General features: G+C 33.5%; 1 protein-coding gene across 1 annotated transcript in view; it reads left to right on the top strand.

The window, feature by feature from the left end:
- The window catches only part of TGS1 (trimethylguanosine synthase 1), a 54,030-nt gene that overhangs the window by 20,872 nt on the left and 15,067 nt on the right, over nt 1–18,091 (top strand). Inside the window, exons 7-12 of the mRNA XM_074202429.1 lie at nt 4,092–4,266; nt 5,994–6,303; nt 8,691–8,846; nt 9,690–9,833; nt 12,986–13,204; nt 14,486–14,562. Of these exons, the coding sequence (XP_074058530.1) occupies nt 4,092–4,266; nt 5,994–6,303; nt 8,691–8,846; nt 9,690–9,833; nt 12,986–13,204; nt 14,486–14,562 (1,081 nt within the window). The remainder of the gene's footprint in view (nt 1–4,091; nt 4,267–5,993; nt 6,304–8,690; nt 8,847–9,689; nt 9,834–12,985; nt 13,205–14,485; nt 14,563–18,091) is intronic.

Here is an 18,091-nt window from a genome sequence, read left to right as displayed (position 1 = left end):
AGCACACTGTGAATTAGAGGCTGAAATTAGCAGCTTGTGAAGTGCAATCAGTTCTACCCAGAATCGGCAAAAGGCAGAAAACTTTGCAAAGAATTGTAGGATCAGTGTTTTGCTTTTATTTATTTAGAGGAGAGGCAGAGTGAACTATGTAGAGTCAGGCATTTATCCTTAGGAAACAAGATATATTATTTGCTTACTCTTAAGCTGATTTTTAAAAAATAATAATAATGTAACAGTATCACAAAAATTATAGCCCTGAATGTAAATGAATATAATTTACCTCATAAAAAGAATCTGGTTCCAAAATAGATTAGATAATAAAATTTAACATTGTTAAAGCACATCTAATAAACCATAGATTTAAAATGAAGGAAGCAAAATTTGTTTCCTTCAGGTTACTACAGAGAAGTTGCATTTTATTTTATGATAAAGCTAAAATGAAAGTAGTATCAAAACTGGTAAACTATATCATACTCATTAATATCCTAGATAGCAAAACTGAACAATAAATATTCATGGCATAAAGGAAAAGCTTAATTTTTTAAAATTCTGTTAACATTTTCAAAAATTGAAAAAAAGACTCGAGTAGGAAATAGATTATTGGTCTTAAAACTTTCTGTTATTCAAATTGATGACTGAAACAAAAAGAAGGAAGACATTACAGATTTGAAAGGAATGTTGTTAAGAACTTGATTTGATGGGGCATCTAGGTGGTGCCAGTGAATGTAGCACCAGCCCTGGAGTCCGGAGGACCTGAGTTCAAATGTGGCCTCAGACACTTAATAATTACCTAGCTGTGTGGCCTTGGGGAAGTAACTTAATCCCACTGCCTTGCAAATAAATAAATAAGAAATGATATTTTAAATACCTAAAGAGTTCATCTTTTGTGATAAAGGCAGAAAACTTAAAACATAACCTTTATATCCCATAACAGTGAAAATAGTAATAAAAGAATGTAAATAAAACATGCATAACTTAAAATAATGTGTACAAATAATGAGCAAAAAACCAAATGTGAAATGAATAAAACACAATTAACAAATGATGTAATATAGCATACCAAAACTGATAAAATGTGACTTAACAGTGATTCTATGTAAATTTATATCCCTAAACATTTATTAACAAAAGAAAAAACAAGAGAAAATTGTTTAATATTAAAGGTAAAATGAACTAACTTGGTTTATTAGCAAGTATGTAAGGATTTGACATTTGTTCAAAGTAATAAAATTATTTGATTATGTTAATAAATACATTTAATCAATAAATCACAGCACTCATATTAACACTAAAAGCACAGAAACAAAAGGACCTTTGCAATGCTTAACATGATAGGGCATCTTTCTAAAATTAAGAAGTCAGAAAAACACTAGAATCTGCTTTCCCTCTAATACAGTTAAAGTAAAAAATGCAGATTGTCTCCATTACTTCCAAAAGACAAGACAAAAAATGGAATAAGCATTAGCAGAGAGGAGACAGAATGATTATGTCTATGGATAATATGGTAGTAAATTGAATTTTTGGAGATCAGAAATATCTGGATTCAGTTCTCACCTTGACTGCTTAGTAGTTCTAATATGGTTCTGAATCTCATTTTCCTCTGAAAAATGAAGGTCATAATACCAACTATACTAAGATAGAGGAAGATTGTGAAGCTCAAATCAAAATGTAGAGCCCTACAGACTTGAGGGTGCTTTATAAATGTCAGTTATTATACAGAAGAGAGGTAACAGCCACAAAAGATAGTTGAGGGGTGGCTAGGTGGCGCCATTGATAGAGCACTGGTCCTGGAGTCAGGAGTACCTGAGTTTAAATCCCGCCTCAGACACTTAATAATTACCTAGCCACTTAACCCCATTTGCCCTGTAAAAACCTTTAAAAAAAAAGATTGTTGAAATATTAAATAGCTTCAGTAAGGTAGCGGAATACAAAATAAGTCCACAAAAATTTTCAATGAAAGCAGCTGTTTAGAACATAGCTATTGATTTAGAGATTTTTAATGTGCTTGGCACATTGCCCCACACAGGAAATAGCAGATACTTTATATATGAGTCTGAAAATAGAATTGTGTCATAAACTGGAAGAATTCAAAGAAATATGGTAACTCTTTCATATTACACAATGAATCAAAAAATAAAGTAAAGGAAAACTATCACAATATTAACAAAACTCAGATTAAATACTATTAGTGATGATACTGCCATGTTAAAGCTAAAGCAAACAGACTTCCTCTCTTAACAAAGGACGAAATAATAAGCTTTTGCTATCACTTTATTGCATTTGTTTGTAGAGATTGTTTTGAGGTTTCATAGTAAGATAAAAATTAATGATGTGATTTGTTTTTAACTTGACACTTATACAATGGTTATGTGCTACTACATTATTTATTTGCTTGAATTTATGTTAAAGTTGATTGTTGTTTGTCCTTCACTCTCAAAGAGGATCGTGACATCAGGAATGTGATGTCATGACATGCAAGTGAATTGTATTTAAGTGATGGAGGGCTGTATTAAGTCCCCAGCCTTACTTTTCCTCTATAACCATCTGGGACAGGGCAACTCCGTTTAAAATGAGAAGAAAACTCAAATTACTATATGAAGATAGCTATCCTCAACTAGGGTGCTTGGTACATAGTGCTGGACTTGAAACAGGAAGATTGTCAAAATCTGGTCTCAGGTATTTATTAGCTGTGTAACCCTGGAAAATAATTATCTTCAGTCAGCCTTGGCTTTCTCATCTGTAAAATGGGGGTAATCCTCCCAGAATTATTGTGAGGTTCAAATGAGAGAACTTATCTAAAACATGGTGTAAAATGTAAAGAACCATATACATTCTAGCCATTATTATCTTAATGACTGCCACTGCTTATTTCAGTTCTTTTAATACATAAGGTGATCTCTCTGGAACTGAAAGGGATCTCAGAATCTGTCTAGTTCAAACCTCTCTTTTTGTAGTTAAAGAACCAGGTTCTCAGGGGGTTAAATGACTTCCTCAAGGTCATCAGACTACAAGTGTTAGAAACTAGATTTGAACTTTTATCATCCTCTGATATCAGAGCTAATACTGTTTGTATTATACTTACCTCTTGAAGTATTGAATATCTTGTCTCTACAAAATCTAAACTGTTTTAACCAACTTCAAAATAGTAATTTATATAAAATATAATTGTCATATATTGAGTTATATTCTAATGTCTTTACATAATAAACTGATTTAATCTGAATATGACAACCCTAAAATTTGAATAGGAAAAAAGTATAAAAATATATACCAAATAATAGTACCGATTATCAATGCACTTGATCAGGAAATGAAAACCGACATTCAAATCACTTGTAAAAAGTTTCATTAGCTGAAATCAATCAGCAAGTATATATTGAATGTATAGTTCATGTTTGGCATTATTATCCAATAGTCTTAGAGAAATTTGAAGTGTATGTTCATGAAATAATGAGAAAATATTGATACCCTAGGATTTCAGAGGATTGATCATTTAAGATAGGGAAGACCAGAGAAGCACAGACTTTAAATTCTTTGAATGAATGAACATTTACTACACTTAATTTTGTGATTTAAGAGTAATTTAATGCAAGAATTTTATGACAACTTGAAGTAACTTAAAGATAACCCTGCCTGGGTTGCCATGAAACCAGATTTGGAAATCAATGCTACAGGGCAAAATAATTAAATCTATATTCATACTAAGGGTCTATAGAATTTTGCTGTTAATGAGTTTTAGTATTTTGTTTGCATCTTTTTTTTTTTAAGAGCTTGACTAGTCCTCCAGGTTTGGATATTTAGTTTTGCCTTTTTTTTAAAATCAATAAATTAGACCTTGGAAATAATTAGAAATAAATGTGTCTTGACTACATTTCTAACATCTTTGAGTGGTCTTGTCTTAAAAACAAAATGCCCTTGCTGCTTCTGGTCAAATGAGACAGTGTTTGAAAGGCTTTGAAAACATTAAAATACAATACAAATGTTAACCATTGGAAAAAATATCAATTAAAAAAAGGATTTAGCTATAGTTCCTCTGTATTATTTCCTAACATGAACTTTTAGCCAGCTGATGTCTTGATTTTTGTTTGCAGATATGGTGGAATTTCAAATTTTAGTCATCGGAAAATTAAATACCTAGACAAAGATGTGAAGCATAAAACACAATTTCTAGACATGCGCAGACAAATAAACACAAAAAATAAACACATCTTCTTTCCTGAAGACTCAGAAAGACCGTTTTCCCGGAAGAGTAAGACTTTGAGTAAGGTATAACTAAATTGTGATTTATATAGCTGTAATGCCCTATCTGGATATTTGCATGTCTTTCTTTCTGTAAAAGGTGTTCTGTATTTTGTGATTGTGTCTTGGTACATTGACTCTCAGACATAAAATTCGTGTTGTTATTTTAGTAGTTGATTTTTTGAAGCCAGGTTCTCTGGCTTGCATTCCTCCTCATGGACAACTTCAAAGAGTTTATTCCCAATTTTTGTTTTGTTTTTTTCCCTTCATGCCGTTTCCATCAAGATTAATCCTATTGTTGGTGATGGTACCTGTCGTTTAAGAAAGGATAAATTCTGAGCTTGAGGCTTAATTAAAGGTTCACTTAAATTTGTCCTTATTAGTTTTTAGAAATTAATATTCGTTCAACCTATGTGCCAGACTATGTACTAGACTTTGTCTATGGATACAAAGGCAAAAATTAAGTCATCTTGGTCCTTTCCAATATATTAGGAAATGTGTACACATGTAAGTAATTATAATAAAGTATTCAAACTTTGTCCCCATTTTCTTTGATGCTAGTTAAGACATTTAAAGTTTCTTCTCAGGGAGAACAAATGTAAAAATATTTAGTAGACACTCAAAAACACATGTAGAAAAGTAGAGCCATTCCTTGCTCTTACAGATTATTATTCTAATGAAAGAGACAACCTATATAGGAGATTGCAAGTCAGGTGGAAAGGTCTCTGGTGAATTATAGGGTTCCGTGGCAAAGCAGATGGCACTGCACCTTTAATATCATTTTTTACAGTAAAATCATACCTCTTTATGATATGAGACCATTGGACAATGCCAAGGACTTTGTTGGTAAGAAATTTCTTTTCTTGGTCTTCTTTAACTATGACTTCTGAAGACAAGAGCTGATGGATCTGCCAAAGCAGTTTTCAGGTTAGATCTCCACCTGGACTTTTTTCCCTACATGATTCTTGCATGAGTAGTGCTAGACTCCATAGTCCTGAACTATTTCCATTGTGGCCTCTGGGAAGATAGTGGTTAAAATAGTGACAGTGATTTGACTCAGTTACCATTGACTGCTTCTGGTGTCTTCTTCATGATCCCTTTCTCCTTTATCTAAGTTGATTTGCCTAGCTGAGCTGGTCAGTAGTTGGTATGATCATTGACCTCTTTTCCACATGGATTGTATCCCTGCATGCTAGGTGGAGAGAGGGTTGGGATAGAGGTAGATTGGATTGGAAGCCAGACTGTTGATGGGTATAAATCTATATTATTATATTACTTTAAAAAAATTCTCTGTCCAAATCTTCCTAAAACAGAAGCAAGATGATAGTATAACTGAAGTATTCTTCATAGCAGATCATTTTTAGGAACTCAGATGCCTTCTTCCTTGTACTATAATGAGCCATAGAAAGTCAGGATAGCATGTTGCTCAGAATTGCTTCAATGGATTGATTGTGTTGAATGAATCAGTGTTCACTTGTCATTAAAATATTCTTGTTAGAATTTATTCTTTGGGGGTGGTGAAGTGGTGCAGTGAATAGAGCACCAGCCTTGGAGTCAGGAGTACCTGAGTTCAAGTCTGACCTCAGACACTTGATAATTACCTAGCTGTATGGCCTTGTGCAAGCTGCTTAACCCCATTGCCTTGAAAAAAAAAATCTGAAAAAAAGAATTTATTCTTTGAAACATTGGGCAATTTAAATATCAGTAATCTGAGAGAACATATTCTATTATAATTGTTTGTGATAAAATTCCAGGTGGAAAAGTTCCTCAAATGGGTTAATGAGCCAATGGAGGAGATACAGGATCCTCAGGATGATGCACAAGATACTTGCTCAAGCAGTGATTCAGATGAACCAGAAAGATCTGTTAAAAATTGTGATGGCCATTTTGAGATCAGTAACCTGGAACCTGCAAAGTGTGATGTATTTTCTTCAACCAATGAATTTGAAATTGAAAAAAATAAAGAGGATAACAAAATAACTGTAACAGAAGAACATAAATGTGTTCCTGAAAGACAACTGGTTACTCTAGATATTCCAGATTATCTGCAATTAGAAACAGATGGTAAGAACGAGTTTACTCATTTGTAATAGATTCAGAAAAATATTTACTATGATGTTCTAAGAGCTGATGTATTTATTGGTCTCGGTATTCCTTGTACCAACACAGTTCATACCATAAACCATGAGATATTTTTAAGTGCCTGCTTTAATCCTGGAAGTTTGCTAAACTTTGGGCATACAGTGTCAAGAGAACCCCTGTTTTCAAGGAGCTTAAGTTTAATAGGGATGATAACAGGCAAAGAAATATATACAAAACAACCTATACTTAAGAAAAGTAGGAAAGAATTAAAAGAAGTAAAACTCTAGAAAGATTTTCTTTAGAAAGTGGGATTTTACTTGGATCTGAAAGAAGTCATAGAAGCCAGTAGGCAGAGATAATAAGGAGGGAGAAAAATTCTAGTCATGACAGCCAGCCAGAGAAAATACCCAAAGCAAAAAAAAGGCATATGTGGAATAGCAAGGAAGTCATTGTCACTGGATCAGAGTACAGAATGGTCAGTAAGAAGACTGCAAAAGTAGGAGGGAACTATATTATAAAGGGCTTTGAATGCCAAAAACAGGCTTTTGTATTTGATCCTTGAGCAATAGGGAGCTGATGAAGTTTATTTGAGGGTGAACAGAGGAGTGACAGGGTAGAGTTCGCACTTTAGGAAAATTACATTGGAAGTTGAATGGAGAATGGATTGAAATGGAATGAAAGGAGACAAGCAGATCACCTGCAAATTATTGCTATAGTCTAGGTATGAGGTGATAAGGTCCTGCACCAGGGTGTCAGAGGAGAGAAGGGAGTATATTTGAGAGACATTGCAAAGGTGAAATTGGCAGCCTTGGCAATAGAGTGGATATGGGAGGGTGAGAGATAATGAGGAATCATGATAATATCATCCAGGATGACTCCTAAGATGGTACTATCCTTGACAGTAAGGGTGAAATTTGAAAGTGAGAAGAGTTTGGGGAGGGGAATTCCATTTCAAATTATTTGAAATTGGAATGCAAGACTAAAGGGTCAACTGAGAGGTCTGAGGTGAATAGGTAAATCTGAGGATCATTAGCATAGAAATAGCAATTAAATCCTCAGAAGATTACAAAATGAAGTAGCATAGAAGAACAAACAAAGAGAGCCCAGAACTGGGTAGGAAAAAATATGGTTAGTTCAGCATTAATCTGGCCAGGGCTCCAGCATGACCTCTGCTTTTTTTTTTCTTTAAAAAAATTGGGGTTGAGAAAACAAGTGAAAATAGTTGATTACTGACTTATGTTGGTTATGAATTGTCACTTTGCAGTCTTCACTCACTCAACCCTCTTTGGGACAAACAAAAATGGTAGTGCTCTAGCAAATAAGGTAGATCGAATCTACCATTCCTTTGAAGATAGTTTCTACTTTTTTGGAAGTTTACTTTGTTTTTTTAATTTTTTACTTAAAAAGAAGAAAAATAATTTAGCAAAAAAAACACCCAATACTTCAGTTATCAATACATTATACAAATAGTGCTGTATGTCTGCAATTAAGGAATTTTTCATTCATCTCCAGAAATAGGTTTGTATAATCACATAACACTCTGCTTCAATTTTTTGTTGTTCTTTTTACATTATTACAGTAGTCATGTATATTGTTTTCCTGGTTCTGTTTTACATTGCTTTGCATCAATTCTTATGTCTAAATTTACTATTCTGAATTCTTAATATTCATTATGTTTTATGCAGTAGTATATCCCATTATAATGATGACTATCATAATTCATCAAGGCTTTCTTCAAATGATGGGTGTGCCTATTTTTTTTTCAGTTCTTTGTTATCACAGAAAGTGTCCTTGTGACTATATTTTGTTTAGAAAGCCTTTCTGACTTTGATCTCAAGTCAGATCATGTCACCAAGCATTTATGAAACAAATAATAAGTAGTAGGCACCATGATAAGGACCGAGGTAAATGCCTAGCATAGAATTTCTGGTCAGAAGGTGTGGGCATTTTAATTATTTTGTTTTTTAGCTTAGTTCAGAATGGTTATACCAATTCATAGCTCAACCAATCTAATTCCTTGTTTGTGCTAGACATTCCAGTACTGGAAATATAAAGAAAAAAGTAATCTGTTTAGGGATGCACATTCCATCTTACCCACACCTTATCTCTGTCTTCCAACAAAGACTTTACAAAAGATACAAAATCATACATATATGCATATTGTTTGTTCAAGATATCTCAAGAAAGAATTAACTTGCCATAAGTAAGGAGCTCAGTATTATCAGTTAAGGAAAGCAGATTTTCTTTTTTACTTATAATAATAATATAATGAAGACATTTTGTCCTTTTATTTTGGATAGTTTTCCTGTACTGTATTTGTCATAAATAGTCTTTTAAATTTTTCTGCATTTTTGTATACCTTACTATAGTTGAAACAAAGAAGAAGAAAAAGAAAAACAAGAAAAAGAACAAGACTCTAAATCCCCTCCCTCCAGAAATTGCTGCTGTTCCTGAACTGGCCAAGTATTGGGCTCAGAGATATAGGCTGTTCTCACGTTTTGATGATGGGATTAAATTAGATAAAGGTAAAGCAATCTGTGTTGATGAAATGTAAAGATTCAGATAGATAATTCTTTGTTGTATCATTTATTATGTTTTTAGAAAACAAAATATAGTGACATTAAATAGAATGTCCTCACCTACTATGTTGGTCACAGAGGCAGAACTTGACCCTGTTGTTTATGACTCTGGATCTAGTTCTTCAGTTACCCTGCTACTGCTTCTACCTGCTGGTATTTAGTTAACTAAATACTGAAAATTTTGAGTTTATATTCCGTTGGCTTCCACCATAACTGAGCAAGATAGAAAATTATTATATACTTGAATGTTTGGATTATCTAAAAATTATAACTTGTTTTCTTTCTAAGAAAGAACCAGACTTTTACATTTGTAGAAGTCCTAATTGTCAAAATGAACATTTGCTTCTAAGTTCTGTGAAAAGTCCAAAGTCCTCTTAGTAGAGGCTCAGAGGTTGTATGTTGGGTGGGTAGAGGAGGAAAGTTTATATTTGAGAGGTACATAGGAATTGACTCCTTTGTTTATAAAGCTGATATTGTCTCAAAGTTTGAAATTTAAATAGCAAAGCAAAAAATTTAAAAGATTCAATAAATGTAAAAATCATTGATGTTATAAAATGTATCTCTAAAATTCAAAAGATTTGAATTCCAGTCCCAAACTCTTGCTAATTGTAATTCGTTTTCTTTGACTTTGAGGATTTCTTTTTCCATTTAAATGTCTTCCCAATACTCTGTCTTATAGTAATTCACAGTTAAATTCATACTTTCTTTATAGTTATTTTTAACTTTATACTTATGCTTGGCTGGGGTTCTTGTTTTGCACAACTTGACAAGAAATATTTTCCCCTTTAGAGGGCTGGTTTTCAGTTACACCTGAAAAGATTGCTGAACACATTGCTGGACGTGTCCATCTGTCCTTCAAATGTGACATTATAGTGGATGCATTTTGTGGAGTTGGAGGCAATGCCATTCAGTTTGCCCTAACAGGAAAAAGAGGTAATCAACTACTGGAAAGAAAAACTGTTTTCCTTTACTTTGTCTTTCTATGTGTTTGCTGCAAATAATTGAAACGTTGGCATCTTGTATTATTCTGTGCTCATATGTTAGTCGGCAATGCTAACAGTGAAGCATATTTTAAACACTTAAAATATTTGCAACCACTTTTAACCAAAAAAAGCCATGTTGCTACCAGATGCCTTTTAGAAGAAGCTAAGTATAATAAAATATTCTTAATCAGAAATTCAGTTTCTTAAAAGTTGCACTCAGAAGAGGCTTGGTTATTCATCATTGACATGGAAAAATAGTTTCTGTTATAAACAGTAGTTTATCTAAATAAAAGGTAAATTCAAAATGTCTTAGATATTTGTTAAGTTTAGTAGTTCTATAAGGCTAAATTGTAACATAGCTAGGAAAATAAATAATTATCTCAGGTCTCTATAGCTGTTATGAGACTTAGCTGGAATTTCATAAGAGAATCAAATCAATCATGCATAAAATAATAGGCCTTTGTTTTTATGCCTTTATTTCATGCAAGGAATGATGTAAATCCTAAAATAAAACAGGTTGTAGAGAGGCTTTAGAAAAGTAGAGCAATGAGGGAAGTAGTATTTCATGCGTCTGTCATACATGGAGGTGCGTATGTTGAGATCTTAGTTACCTCATTCTCCCTAGTCTGAATAGGATGACTGGAAGAAGAGTGAGATAGGCCAACCCTGGTCTCAGTTAACTGGGGTTCTCTGTCATTCCTTCTCAATGCAGGGATGCCTAAGTTAAATAATAATTAGCATTTACATAACACTGTGAAGGCTGCAAAACACTTTATATAAGTAGTCTCATTTGATCCCTGTGAACCAATTGTTTATTCCCATTTTATTGCCTTTATTCCCATTTTATAGATAGGCAATCTTTGCCTAAGAGAGGCTAAGTGACTTATCTAAGATTACACAGTAAGTGAGGCAGGAGTCTTAAGTCAAATTTTCTAGCTCCAGCCAGCACTCTCTTCTCTTTGTTACTTCATCCCAGGACAGATTAATGAGATGTTCCAAAGCAGTTAATGTGAGGTGTTTTTTTTTTTAATGCAAGTATATCAGATTAGTTTTCCTATATATGATGTCAGTCATGAAGTTTATTAGGTATTGGCTAATGCAAAGGGCCTATAATAGAAAATACCAACCTAATATATCAAAATCTCATTAAGAAGAGAAAGAAGGATTATGTGTGCCTATAGGCAAGCTTTATGAGTCCCAGAAAATCATTTTGAATTTAGAAAGTGACATTTGTAACTGGATTAATGCAAGAAGATTTGTACTGCATTAGTCCTGTCCTCTTATATATCACCTTTCAATGACTTAGAAGCTCAATTAAAGATTGTAGCTTCTGGATCTAAAATTGTATTTCTCTAAGTCATTGTTTACTCCATAGGAAAACAAGTTTCCCTTGAGTCCTGCTAAAACATCTAGTAAAGATTGGGGCAGCTAGATGGCACAGTGAATAGAACACCAGCCCTGAAGTCAGGAGGTCCTGAGTTCAAATGAGGCCTCGAGACACTTAATAATTTCCTAGCTGTGTGACCTTGGGCAAGTCACTTAACCCCATTGCCTTACCAAGAAAAAAAAACCCTAAAAATAAAACATCTAGCAAAGATGTCAGATGGAGAAATATTTCATAGGCATCTAGAAACATTTGATATAAGAGAATGTACTAATGTATAGGTTTAAGGTAAACTGAGCAGGTATAATCATGGCTATCATTATTATTGTTGTTATTATTTAGGTTTTTGCAAGGCAGTGGGGTTAAGTGACTTGCTCAAGGCCCTACAGCTAGATAATTATTAAGTGTCTGAGGTCAGGTTTGAACTCAGGTACTCCTGACTCCAGAGCCAGTGCTCTATCTACTGCACCACCTAGCTACCCCCATAGCCTCCGGTATTTTTTAAAAAAACTGCTAAGACTTCTGAGAGAACTATCCAAATTCTATTTTTAACTTTCTGACTCCTGAGATCAGAGTGAATGGAGAAAGAAAGGCTAATCAGTGAATGTAATTTCAATCTGTTTTAATACTTTGTAGTAGTATAGCACTAGTAAATAGTTTGGGGTTCAAACATAAAAAATTGAGAATTTAGAGATCTCGGTGGATCTCATTTATCCACATTATTTTCCCCTTTTAACCCCCCCCCCCCCCCCCCCCCCAGGAAAAGAATTTGAATTTTTAGGGTATTAGAGACATTCAAAGAAAAAGTGAGTTTGTGTATGTGTTTTGTTGAAAATATCCCTATGCATTCCTGTTATGATTTTTTTTTCATTCAGAAAACTATGTAAACATACACAATGCACATACATTTATTTACATACATATATTTGTGTAGGTAGAAAGATTATTTGCACCTAGCTATGATTTTCTGTATTCCAGTAGAAATTCAAAGTTTAGCATTTGTCAGCACTTCATTCACAGGCCAAAATCAATTTCTGCTGCTTTCAGAGAGATCTTATTTTCAAATAAAACTGACCAAAACACTCACTTTTCAGGACTAGATTTAATGTCAAAAGACATTTTGTTCCTTTGCATTTTAATTAGTGTCAGCATATTTTTCATTCTGCTTCTGAGCTACAAATGTTAGTAGATTAGAAAGCTGATGAAGATATGTTCCGTAAAGTTGGATTAAACAATCTCAGGAAAAGGTTTCTGACATTCATTAAATGTCTTTAATTTTTTTAAATTTTTTTAAGAACCCAGGAAAAACTTATCTGGCTAAATTTTTTTTTAGAATATAATTTACTCTAAATATAAAATTAACATGATAAAAAATTAGCAAGGAAAATGTATTTATTTACTATTTTAGATAGAATATTATCACAGAATAACATCATTATTCTTCTGCATCTAATCTCTATCCATAACTTTTTAGCCTGACATCAAAATGTTAATAAAAAAGTTGTTTATTCTAGTCTACCTAGTCACAATTAAAACTTTAAATGTTTCAGTTAAATCTATATCTTTGATATATGTAACAGAATAACCTAAATAAATATAAGCAAAGATTTCTTTCATCCTCTAAGAATCCTTTAAGTGATTTAATCAGATCATTGCAAAGATAAAATGTCATCTCACAAGGATCATAAAATACTCATTTTCTTTTTATCTTTTTCCAGTGATTGCCATTGATATTGATCCAACTAAAATTGATCTTGCCCACAACAATGCTGAAGTATATGGAGTAGCAGATAAGATAGAGTTTATCTGTGGAGACTTCATGCAGTTGGCCTCAGATTTAAAGGCAGACGTTGTATTCCTCAGCCCTCCTTGGGGTGGACCAGACTATGCTACTGCAGAAACCTTTGATATTAGAACCATGATGTCTCCAGATGGATATCCTTTCTAAGTCCTTGTTGTGATTTAACATACAAATGGTGATAATTGTTGACATTTTATTGCCAAATCGTGTTGGGAGAGGGGTATCAAATTTTCTGTGTGATAGCTATTGTAGACCTATTTGGGGTTTTTTGTTCTGTTTTTGTTTTTACCTAAAATAAATGAACAAATGACACAGTAATTGACTTACTGAAGCTGTTGCTACTGCCATTGTATAGGAACATAGATTTTGAGCTCAACAGAACCTCGTTGTTTCTCTAAGGCTTGATTTTGATAAACCCTTGAGTTTATCTGTATACCAGTATAATGTAATGTTGCCCAGTCCAGAAGCATAAAGAGGAGATTTACTAATAGATTCAAATTCTTACATCTGCATTATATACTTACTTTCCGAAAAATCCAGAAAGACAATTCATTGTTAGGTTTCTGCATCCTGTTTTCCTTTCCTCAACTAAAATTTCTAAATGAAAACACAGAAGACCAGAGAGTTTATACAAACTCAAGTAGCAAGGCTATGATTTCAAACCAGTTTCTCTAAGTCCAAACTTTGCACCATTGTTTCATTGTTTTTTTCTGTTGTTTATATCCCTCACCTTCGGCAAATTAAAACCAGTTTCTCAAGAGCTCTGTCTTTGGGTTCCTCTGGGATCTGCCAAGAGAATATAGACAGCCCTGCTTCAGTGCCATATAAGCTCAGAAATCCAACATGACTGCTTATTTTGTGCTGTCAGTTATGGAAGGGATCTTTCAAGGCTTTCTAATCCACCCCCTACCCTCCTTTTACTAATGTGAAACTAAGGCCTGGGGACCTCTTTTAATGTGTTCACAATCCCACAGGGAGCAGGCATTTGTAATGAATGTCAGAGAGATGGGATTGGAATTCAAGGTCATTTACTCCAGAGCTAGCACCATCATAACTATAACTTGCCTGGGGCACTGCAAGGTTAAGGGATGTTCCCAGAGTCATATAACAAGTATGTTTTAGTGGCAACTGTACCATAGCCCATGTCATGACAATCTCTGACAATTGTCAGTATCTCACTATTCAGATTTATTTGGATTTATTTAGGGGTGTGAGCAAATATGCTGGTGACTTGGAAGAGATTTTAGTTTTTAAAATGAGATAACTTCTAAAGTAAGGATTTTATTCTTTTAATGATTATCATTTATTATTAAATTTAAAAATAAAGCATAATTGGGGACCATCTTTTAACTAGCTAGATTATCATTTTGTAGAAATTAGCTGGTGTCAGTTATTTTTCCTTAATTCATTTCAACATTTGAAATTTTCAGGCTTTCCCAGATGATCACCAACAATATTGTGTATTTCCTCCCAAGAAATGCTGATATTGACCAGGTAGGTTATGATCGAAGGATTGTTGATGAGCCTTCCTTGGGTTTAGCTATTGATATTTTCCCACTTTCTCTGCTTAACTTTATATCTCCTTTGTTATAGTTAATCTTATTTGGAGCATATATGATGTGATTGTATACTTACTGTGTTAAATGGCCAATATATAATGCAGGTTGATGAGATTTAGAGCTGGAAACAACATTGCAGATCTTCAAGCCCAGCTCCCTCATATTTACAGATGAGATAAATTTACATATGCTTTAGTTGCCCCTACCTAGTAAATAATTCAATAAATACTGTTGAAAGAAGGGAAAGGGGGCAGCTAGGTGGCATAGTGAATAAAGCACCGGCCTTGGAGTCAGGAGTACATGGGTTCAAATCCAGTCTCAGACACTTAGTAATTACCTAGCTGTGTGGCCTTGGGAAGGCCACTTAATCCCGTTTGCCTTGCAAAAACCTAAAAAAAGGCGGGGGTGGGAATTACAGATTTTAAGATAGTACTGTACCATACATGTAGCTTCCTTATAATAAAAGTTTGATGTATTTGAATTCAAGAACCATATACATATATGAAAGCCTGATTGGAAGGAAAAGGTATGGCAGTGAGATGATGATTATGATGAGTTTTAGGGTTTGTGAGCCTACAATTTGCTTAAGTCATTATTTAGATGTGCTTACATGTTTTAAAACTTCATTAAAAAGGCTTGATTTTGATAAACCCTTGAGTTTATCTGTATACCAGTATAATGTAATGTTGCCCAGTCCAGAAGCATAAAGAGGAGATTTACTAATAGATTCAAATTCTTACATCTGCATTATATACTTACTTTCCGAAAAATCCAGAAAGACAATTCATTGTTAGGTTTCTGCATCCTGTTTTCCTTTCCTCAACTAAAATTTTTATGGTTTGAAGTCTTAGAAAAAAATTTACCTTATCATATAAATTTGGTTGAAAATAGCATCTGGCTAGAATAGAACTGTCTTATTTGTTGTAGTTTCCTTATGTGATTTCCTGATTCAAATCATCATCTTAACTATAAGCTATTCTACAAGTTTCTGTCCTATGTTTCCTACTCTTTTTCACTCTCAGTGACTTCGGTAGATTCATTAGGTGGGATTATCCTATGCCAAATATTTCAAGATCTTTATAGCTAATGTGACTATTGGTTTTCTATTAAACATTTTGAATGGGGCTTCCCAGAAAATACTTCTAACTTAACATGACTAAAAACAACTTATCTTTCCCCAAGTTCTTTCCTTCTTCCAAATTTTCTTTTTTTTTTTTATCTCTAATGCACTTCTATTGTTACAGTCTCTCAATTTGTAACTTTGGTATTATCCTCAAGACCTCATTCTCTCTTTTTTTCACATATAAAATCAGTTGCCAAATTTTGCTATTTCTACCTCTACAACATCTGTCAAATTCCTCCCCTTTCTGTCTACCCTTCATTGGCCTCCTAACTTGCTCTCCCTTCCTCAAGACTCTTTCTCATTCCAATTCATCCTCCATATTGTTGCCAAAATGATTTCTCTTAAGTACAGATCTGATCATATCTTTTCCTTACTCAGTTCCAGTGACTTTCTGTTGCCCTTAAAAATCAAATCTAAGATTCTGTTCAGCTTTTCAGCCGTGCACCAGCTGTTTCTCCAGTCTCTTGGTGCACTCTTCTCCATCCTGCACTCTGCTGTCCAGCTCTCTTTCACTATTCCTTACATATTCCATTTCATATCCTACCTCCATGCATTTGCACATTTCCTTTTCTGGAATATGACCTCTTAAGAGTACCTGGCAAAGATTGTGGTACCATGGAAAGGGTACTAAACTTGGAATCAGGAGAGATAAGGATTCAAATCCTTCCCGTCACTTAAAAATGCTGAGCCTCAATTCTTCATATGTAAAATATAGATAATAATAACCATCTAAAAAGATTAAAATGAGATGTGTAAAGATAAAACATTTTGTAAATTTTGAGTGCGATATAAATGTCACTATTATGGCCACTTGTATAGGAACTCTCCAGTTCCAGTAAAGAGTGTCCTTCCTTGAGGAAGAACAACCTTCTTCCCTAGACAGTCTCTGAACTGGAATGGACCTCAGAGATTTTTGAGGCCTAGAGTCTATGGGTTCATGTATTTGGGAGTGTCTGAAATTTGCATGGTAAAAACATCTTTAAATATAATTTGTTTCCTTTGTAATTCTATGTATTTTATATATTTAAAAGCATTATTTTGAGAGGTTCAGAGGTTTCACCAGACTACCAAAAAATTTTGTGACATGTGAAGTCAAGAATCCTTGATCTAGTCAAACTTATAACTAGCCAGGGATCCTTTTTGTGATGTTTAGAACAAATATTCTCACTTGGAGTTGAAGGGAGTTAAGAGAACTCAATGCACATAAGATCATAGTCAGCCTAAATTAAAAAATATTTTCAGTTCATTTCAGTAGTCTGTGTGTATCAAAATGCCATGCAGAATTTCAAGAAAAATGTCACAATTAAACTAATTATCTAAGTAATAAATACAACTTTTACTTAACAGTATATGTTGTAGGCTACCAAAAAACTACTGTACTTGCACTTGCACAGTGCACTAATAATTTTGTTGGTCTTACTGAACATTTCATTAGGAATTTTTTGAGATAAGATATCTTATTCATTCAATGATTTCCATATTCCTTGTACTTCTCTCCTAGTCACATTAAATAATCTTTGAACAATTTATGTAAACTTTGCTAAAGATGTCTGCTGTGCCATTCTGCGATGACAAATGCATTAGCTAATTTGAATTCCGTGTCAACTCTAGGAAATTATTCCATTTATTGTTGTTATTTGACCATTAATATTATGAAAAATTATTTTTACATAAATGATTCCAACCTTTCTTTGCATTTGATAGAAAATGTTAACATAAATAATTAGTAATGTGCCTTTACTTCAAATTACTAGGTAGTTCTGAAAACTAATTGTTTTTGTTTACAAAAGGTCTTAGATCTTCAATTTTATTTGCATTTTTTGCCTCTAGAGGGAGTATCAATACTAGTAAATCATTGAGGAGGGTGGTTGAAGCAAATACTTTTTCAAATATTTTGGTTAAGGTTTAATTCAAGTAGAAATTTTAGTGGGAAATCATCACTTTAAACTATACTTTTTCCCGCTCCCTCCCAAAATGTCACTGGTTGCATAGATGGCCTATCCAACTATGTCTTCATAAATTATGTTGGTTTTCATGCCCTTTGATATATTGAAATTGTTTTTTAATTTGTCTGTGCCCCAAACCTATTAAGTTAAATCAATCATAAAATTAAAAATGTACTCAAGTCACAAACTAGTTAAGAAAAATCTCTCTTGCTTTCACATAGGTATAAAAGTATATTTGCTTTCTAATTCCATCAATAAAATGAAATTCTAAACTAGCTTCTGTCGAAAGCATTCCCATTATTTTTTCCTCAACTTGTATGTTTACTACACCAGAACACACTGACCTCATTAGACAAAGTATGGTTCTTTTTAGGTGCCAACCAAAAAGAGATTTT

Source organism: Macrotis lagotis, chromosome X (assembly GCF_037893015.1).
Source record: "Macrotis lagotis isolate mMagLag1 chromosome X, bilby.v1.9.chrom.fasta, whole genome shotgun sequence".
Taxonomy (NCBI): Eukaryota; Metazoa; Chordata; class Mammalia; order Peramelemorphia; family Peramelidae; genus Macrotis; species Macrotis lagotis.
This window is presented reverse-complemented; position numbering and strand designations above follow the sequence as displayed.